Source organism: Phaethon lepturus, unplaced genomic scaffold (assembly GCF_000687285.1).
Source record: "Phaethon lepturus isolate BGI_N335 unplaced genomic scaffold, ASM68728v1 scaffold50267, whole genome shotgun sequence".
In the NCBI taxonomy this organism is placed as follows: domain Eukaryota; kingdom Metazoa; phylum Chordata; class Aves; order Phaethontiformes; family Phaethontidae; genus Phaethon; species Phaethon lepturus.
The window spans coordinates 1-7692 of record NW_010552099.1 but is presented as its reverse complement, the minus strand read 5'-3'; the positions used below and the strand labels follow the sequence as shown (position 1 = coordinate 7692).

Sequence of the window (7692 nt, the reverse complement as noted above, 5' to 3'; positions counted from 1 at the left end):
TGCTGAACAGAGAGAGGCTCTTGTCCTCAAACGGAGAGCTAAAAAGCTAAGATAACTCCGGGATTTTGAGCAGGGGGTTAAATGCTCATCTCCCACAGTTTGGGAGGCAGCCTTTGGAGCAGCATACTGCAGATTCTTGATTTTTATACCCGTGTTCTGCTGCAAAGTGGAGGGTGAAGTCAGTCCAGCCAATAAACCAGTGAAATAGTTCACATCTGTATTTACCTTGTCCTCATCAGATCTTTCTGAACCAGCCACCATCCTGCATAGCCAGTTGTTTGTGGCTGCCTGCCTGCAGACTCTGGAAGGTCTGAGCACACAAATCTGAGCGTGAAGATTGGTCATAGAAATGCAGGGACTTGAGAAAGAATAAAAAGGGAAGGTGGATTTTTTGTCAGTTGCAGCATAGAGAACAGAATTTAATTTTTAGTGAGGCCTGAGGTCTCACGTTAGAGGAAGAATAATCTATTGCCTGGATTATCATTGATCTCTTGCGTTAATACAGGAAGGACAGAGAAAGCCAAGTGCTGTTCAGAAAGCTCTTAGGCTTAAGCAAGCTGGTAACTTGGAAAGGCAAGAAGCAAGCGCTGTGCAGCCCTGGGAGCGGGGGAACGCGGCCGTGTAGCACGTCACCGTCTAGCCCAGCAAGGCAGGTTGGGAGTCGGTACCTCCGTGCCACGCTGGACTGCAGGCAGCGCTTGCCGTAGCCTTTCCTTGCTGTTTAAGGGGAGGTGGGCAAATTTCTCCGAGCCGCAGCATGTCCAAGCTGGTGGCTTTGACCTCTGCCTGCCAGCCTGTTCCCATCACCACCCCTTCTGCTGTCTGCCCTAGGGGAGGTGCAGCTGGCCGCTTTGCACATCCAAGGCTTGGTGGAAGCTGGTGTGAAGGCACGAGACATCGCTGTTGTAGCGCCTTACAACCTCCAGGTGAGATGACCCTCTCCTGGCATCTCCCCTCTCTTTCTGCATGCACACAGAGCAAATGCACAGAGGTGGATTCCAACCTTCACATCTTCAGGAGTGATACCAGAACGTCCTCAGAGAGACAAAGGTGGAAATCAGCGGAGCCAAATGGTATAATCAGCAGCTGTGGCCAACTTCGCCACATTTAAGCAGCTTGAGGCCATGGAGGGAAGGGATGTTAGATGGGTATATTCCACTCCCAGCCTCAGGGGTCAGCGCTTGAGATGTGAGCCCTCGTCCTTGTGGGTTTGAGAGGAAGGGACTTCACCAAAACAGTGCCATTTTAACCCTTTTCACCTTGCATCTTTTAAAGAAAGATCCTATTGCATATTTTTCAGGTGGACATGCTAAAAGAGCACCTTTGCCACAGGTACCCAGAACTAGAAATTAAATCAGTTGATGGTTTCCAAGGAAGAGAGAAAGAGGCAGTGATCCTGTCATTTGTGAGGTCCAACAGGAAAGGTAAGAGTTTGCTGCTGGAGAGTTACTCCGTGGGGAATGGGAAAGAAATGGGAACTGTGTGATTGCTCAAAGGTCACTTGTCATGTTGCCAAGTGCTGTGGTTTAATTGCAGTTCTGACAGTCTCTAGCACTTTGCTGTGAATGAATTTACTGGCAAGAACCTTCCTTTTCAGCTTTTTTTTTTTTTTTAAGAACAAATATATTTGCTGTCACAGCTGCAGAGGGAGGCTCCCATGATAGGCAGCATGCAAAAAGGAAGCCAGGACTGCTTAAGTTTGAAAGTTTCCTGGCTATTGAGGCCTCAGAAATCGTTTAAACCGGTGTCCTAAGAATGGCACATGTCACATTAGCACCCCATTTACTGGAGTGCCGAGCACTTCCTGCAAAAGTTCGCAATTTGGGGGACTTATTTCTTGAGTTTGGAGCCTATTTTGGGTCACTTCCCCCAAGAAAGCAAGCAGGAACAGGCATTACAAGTCATGCACAGAAAATGCTTCTTTTGGGAGCAAAATCTAGAGCGGAAAATTGAGTTCTTTCCTGTCAGCAGATGCAGCAAAAGTTAATAGCTGGAAAAAAGCTGCTGCCCGGGAGCCATGAGGCTCCTTTGGTGGAGTCATCAGCCCGTGCTGAAGGGTTTTGTGGCAGCCAGCTCAAGTGGAGGGCATGAGTGGGACCACTCTGTGAACCACCTCTCTCCCGTGCGTGGATCACTGCCCTTTTCAAACCCGCAGCGAGACACATCCCTTGCCGCATTACCTTTGCTGCTAACGCTGCTGAAGAGGAGACACTGTGTATGTGCTGGGAGTGCTGATGTCTAGAAGGAGGAAAAAAAAAAGGGGAAAGAATGCATGGAAGGAGGAGGCTTTTGTTTTTAAGAAAGCCTAGAGCAAGAAAAGCAGCGTTTTGGGGGGAGAATGGGGGTAGGGGACAGGACTGAGAATAGTCCTTTTTCATGAGTGACTCACCTCGCCTTTGCTCAGTGGGAGCTGGCATCCTCCGTGAAGGCGTGCGTCCCCAGCCCCTTCCCGTGCACAGCTAGCAGCCGAAGCTCAGACATGGTGCAGGGATCGCTCTCATTCTTGGAGGCACGAGGCAGCTTCTCGTGGTGTCTGGGCACAGCTCTGATCTGCATGGGGCACGAAAGGTATTGTTAGTGCCCTCCAAGAGCCTTGAGAGAAATCCATGCGCTTTTTGCAGCTGCATTTCTCAGCTCAGAGGGGGCCAGGGACCTTTACCAGCAGTGCCTGGCCCTCTGCAGCCACTCCCCGCCCAGCAGGATCCCTCTTGCTGGATGAGAGGAGTTGGACTGGTCCCTGCAGTCAGGCGAATCCCCATCAGAGAAACTGGAAATCATTCTCTAAGCTGCAGAGCACGGATCGGGGATCACCCACACCCCATTCCTCAAAGGCAGTGCAAGCTAGACTGCTCAGCCACAGCAAGGCAGGGCAGAAAGAGAGCCAGGCTGGTCACCGCACTGGTGGAGGCATCCATTTCTTCCCGACTGGTCTCCTCTTTATCCCCAGGAGCTGGAAACTCAAAAGCTGCCCACGCTACCCTTCTCCCTAGCTGATCCTCACTGAGTCATCTTGGCATTTGCTAGCTCTTACTGCTTTTCTTTGAGAAAATAGCCAGAGAGCAGAAGCAAACCTTGCAGAGTTGCCTAAATGGCTGTTACTTTAAACCCAGCGAGAGCTTGGGGGCAGGTGAGGGGGACTTGTGTAGGACAGGGTGTATTTCTTTACCTGCAGTTCCTCTTCTGTCAGAAGGTGAGCCTCTTCCATGTTGCTCCCAGGTCCCAGCCTGATCTTGGGTGGGTCACCCAGGAAAATACTCCTCCTCCCCAGATGCCATCCATCCTCCTCCCGACGCTGGGAGCTGAGTGGGGAGCCCTGGCTCTGGCTCACAGGTGGTGAAACAGAGGCAGAAAGATGAAGGTGACAGCGTGAGTCAGGGACCAGAGCCCAGTAATGCTGACTCCCACCCTTTGGCCAAGCAACCCTTCAATCGTTCAGGCCAAATCTAGACCTGGAGCCAATGCTGCACCCACTGACACTCCTACACCCCTTGGTTTCTTTCTCACAGGCGAGGTGGGCTTTCTTGCGGAAGACAGGCGGATAAACGTAGCGGTGACCCGCGCCCGGCGCCATGTGGCTGTCATCTGCGACACCCGCACCGTCAGCAACCAAGCCTTTCTGAAGCGGCTGGTGGATTATTTCAGCCAGTACGGGGAGGTACGCACAGCCTTCGAGTACCTCGACAACCTCGTGCCCGAAAACTACACTCAGGAGGGCCGCAGCGAGCGGCAGCAGGGCACAAAGCTCGCCGCAGCATCTGGCCCCAAACTGCAGCTGCCTCTGGGGAGGAAACTCAAAGCAGCAGCAACCAAACCAGAGCGTCAGAAGCCAGAAGCACATTTCTCCCCGAGTGTAAGCGGACCTGGGAGAGAGAGCCCAGGGACGAGAGACGGTGCTGACAGATTCAAGGCCATGCTGGTGGCCTTCCTGGAGAGCAGCGAGACGCAGCTGGATTTCCCCCCATCCCTCAATTCTCACGATCGGATGCTGGTTCACCTAATGGCGGAGGAGTACGGGCTGCAGCACGTGAGCACCGGGGAAGGGAGGGACCGGTACATCAGTGTGCGCAAGAGAGAGCCTGCCGAGCCTTCGCTACCCGCAGCTGCCCCCCTTCCTCAGCCGCAGCGTCCCAGCAGGGACGCTCCTGTCCCTGCCGAGCCAGGAGACGGCAGCCAGGGCTCAGGGAAAGTGGACCTGAAAACCCTGCACCTGGAGAGAGTTCAGAGGGAGAAAGCCAGACGGGAGGAGGTGGCGAGGAAGGCTCGGGACCCCAACTCTGGCCTTCAGGGCAGCAGCAGGAAGAAAGACAAAAGCGGAGCCAAAGGTTTGCTTCACAGTAGCCGGGGCTGCAGCGGTGGGTTGCTGGGGTTTGTCCTCCGCCTCTGAGCAGGTGGTTACCGTGTCTCTTCCCCTGTCCTCTCCCCAGGAAAGACAGCAGTTAAGAGCGCAGCAGACAGCGTGGCAGAGGAAGATATCGACGCTCTGATTTCTGCTGCCGTTAAAGCTGACAACACCTGCGGCTTCCCCCACTGCAAAGCCAGTGTTACAACCCTGGGACAGCTTTGCCTCCACTGCAACAGGCGCTACTGCCTCAGCCATCACATCCCGGAGGTATGCGTGGGGCCGGGCAGCCTGCCCAGGGGTTGGAGCACTGAGGGGGCTGAAGAGGAGTAGGGTGTGCCAAGCAGCTTGGGTTTGACGTGGGAACTCTCCCTGTCAAGCTGCTCAGGCAGGATTTCCTTGCAAGAAGTTTAAAGCAGAACCCTCTCTGTCAGAGGTTTTGCTAGAGCCGCAAAAGTAGAAGGGGCTGCTGGGCATTAACACATGGGCTCTGCAGACCTCCCACTGAGAGCTTTTTCTTTTTTCCTCTCTTGCTTTGTGCCCTCTTACACACCCAGGTCGTGCCGATGAAGCAAGGCAAGAGAGGTGAAAGGAAGAGGCTTGAGCTTAAGGCATTGACTTGAGGGAGCCTGGTCCCTCGATTCCCAGCTCTTTGCAGATTCCCTCTGCAGCCTGGGGACAAGTCAAGGCTTGAGCCTGCATGGAGCAGTGCTGTGTGCCTGGTTAGCAATTAGGCATTTCTTAAGTGCCTTACTGGCTTGGAGCCGATTTGCTCCACACTGTGCAGCCTCAGCTTTAGCTCCCATCCATACCTGAGTGATAGCAGTCCCTCAGCCTCCTCTGCTCTGCTTTCTTGCGGTGGAGGACTCTCAAGCAGGCATCTCAGCAGCTCAGTAACGTCCTGCACCTCCATGGGAGTGGTAGTGTGACGGCCACTGAGCCAACAGCTTCTTCCTTGCTGTTCTTCCACAGCTGCTTGACAGCCCTTTCCTCCCCAGATCTGGAAGGAAGGAAACTAAGCTTAAACTCATGTCAGGCTTCATCTTTCTGCTCGGGTGCAGAGGCAAGCAGGTAGGTTTAAGCCTCCAGGGTTGGCAGCCTGATGCTTCATGGTAGGCTGGCCTCAGGGTTTGAACCGAGCGGGCAGAGCTGACATGACTGGGTGGTGGCTGTGACAGATATGCAGGCTGAGAGGTGACAATTTTCTATTCAGCCACAGCCTCCTGCGCCCATTGTCCCTTGTCCTGCATCACCCAGGCATAGCTCTTCATCACATGGAGCCTGCCAAGAGCTTAACAACATTTAGCAAGCTGACCTATATAAATCCTCAGCATAGATTTTCCCCTTGTCAAGTATTATCTGTTTCCATGGCAAAAAATAGTTGTATTTATGGTCATTCACAATCCAGTTAGGATATAAATTTGTTTCCTGCAGAATTGCTTCTCCCCACTGAATTGTAATGAGGACTCCAATGAGAAACTTCCACCTGGAAGAATAAAATGCGTATGAAGTTTTTTTTGCTTTTTAAAGTTTAGCCCTTTTTCCAGATGTTATTAGGCTTCACTGTGAAATAGCCTTGGGACCTCCTACCCACGCCTGGCCCTAAGAGGGGCTAGCACATACCTGGAGCCATCTCAGCGGGACTGGAGCCTCTGTGTATGGAGGGTCCCTGCGCAGAAAGAGCTCATATTCTCCCTTTGGCAGCCCTCCGCTGCTGAACCCCTCTCCATCCAGTACAGCTCAGTAGACCCCGTTGAATGATGCTCAGCCTGCGCTCCAGCACCTGCCGACGTGGGAGTCATTGCCCCTCTTAACGTTGGCCTGGAGGGTCTGGCAGCTACGGCTGGCTTAGATCAGGCAGCAGGCTCAGAAATCCCGGTCCTGGCTAGGAGCCGCGTGCCAGGTGCTGCGCACAGCTATTCCCAGCTGTTGGCAACCCGCTCCAGCAGAGCCAACAGGGACAGGGAGGCTTGTCATGGCACAGAAAGAACGGGCTGGGATCCTCAGATCAGCTTCTGCTCGTGAGAACGTCAGATGACTTTGGGATGGACCAAGCAGAAGGGGTAAACTTTTAGGATCTCTGCTTCAGACCTGGTGGAGATGATTCAGGATGGCGTTGAACTTGGCTTAAGGCACCTTAAACATGGCCTGGGCTTCAGCGCAGATGGAAGCCTTTTTTTGGAAAAGGCTTGCCTGCACAGAATTAGCATTATGAAGCTTTTTGTTATCCAACACAGAAGACAGATCTAACTACACTAAAGAAGCAGATATATGGCTAAAAAGGTCTCTTCTTATTTCCCAAGTCACCTCTCCTGTTTCACTCCTTTTTCCCCCAAGTCATACTGTATTAGCAGAGAACATAATTTTATTTCTAGCTCTCATGCAAGAACTGTAAAAGATCCAGCTGTTCATATGATGAGTGTGAGTCTCCCTCAGATGTTTAAAGTTTTGGAGGGAGACCCTTAAGCTCTCCAAAAGGATCATTTACCTGCTGTGTAGATTGCAGGAGGAGAAAAATTACCTTTATATTTTGTTTCCTGTTAGAGGAGCTATAAATAAATGGGAGATGGGTTTTAGCAGGGTGCAAACAGGTGGAAGAGGAATGCCAGGCTCTGGGAATAAAACGTACGTGGTCACTGCCCTGTTTCTTCTCTCTCTGCCAGGTTCACGGCTGCGGGGAGAAGGCCAAGGCCCATGCGCGGCAGAGGATCAGCAGAGAAGGGGTTCTCTATCCCGGGAGCGGCTCCAAAGACAAGTCCCTGGACCCAGCCAAGAGAGCCCATCTCCAGCGGTGCCTGGACAAGAAGCTCAGCGAACTGACCAGCCAGAGAAAGAGCAAAAAGAAAGACAAGGAGAAATGAAGGATCTGAATTCTTCTTTTTTAACTTTGAAGTCACAGGTCAGACTACAGAAACCAAAGATGCTATTAAAGCTATGGGGTTGTGCTGAGCCCGAGAGGAAAGTGGGAGCTCTCATTTTGGGTGGTAGACAGCTTGGAGCCAGTGTGCCTGAATAAATGGTCGCGGGGCCTCCCTAAAGCACAGAGCTGAGACGGAGGAAGGGGAGCAGCTTTATTTGTCCTGGTTATCCTGATTGACAAAGCAACGGATGTACACAGCGAGGGTGGAGAATGCCAGTAAAGACAGAGATTAAAACACCTAAAGCAATCGGCTGTTACTGTGACGTGTCCCCTTGCTACAGTAAAAAGATAAATGTCTTGAAAACCCCGGGTGACCCTTTCCTCCAGGGAGATGACTAAGAAAATGGATGCCTCCAGCTCCATCTTCCCAGTCCGGCAGTCCTCCCAGCACGGCTCGGAGTTAGGGTGGACTGGCACGTCCACACAGCAGCCA

The 7692-nt window shown here is 52.4% G+C and overlaps 1 protein-coding gene across 1 annotated transcript in view; it reads left to right on the top strand.

Annotated features, from left to right (window-relative positions):
* IGHMBP2 (immunoglobulin mu binding protein 2) overlaps positions 1-7185 on the top strand; it is a gene marked incomplete at both ends in the record, with an annotated part of 41075 nt that extends 33890 nt beyond the window's left edge. The window contains 5 exons of the mRNA XM_010291111.1: positions 832-926; positions 1301-1424; positions 3507-4322; positions 4425-4609; positions 7003-7185. Coding sequence (XP_010289413.1) covers positions 832-926; positions 1301-1424; positions 3507-4322; positions 4425-4609; positions 7003-7185 — 1403 coding nt within the window. The remainder of the gene's footprint in view (positions 1-831; positions 927-1300; positions 1425-3506; positions 4323-4424; positions 4610-7002) is intronic.
* Between the last annotated feature and the right edge of the window lie 507 nt (positions 7186-7692).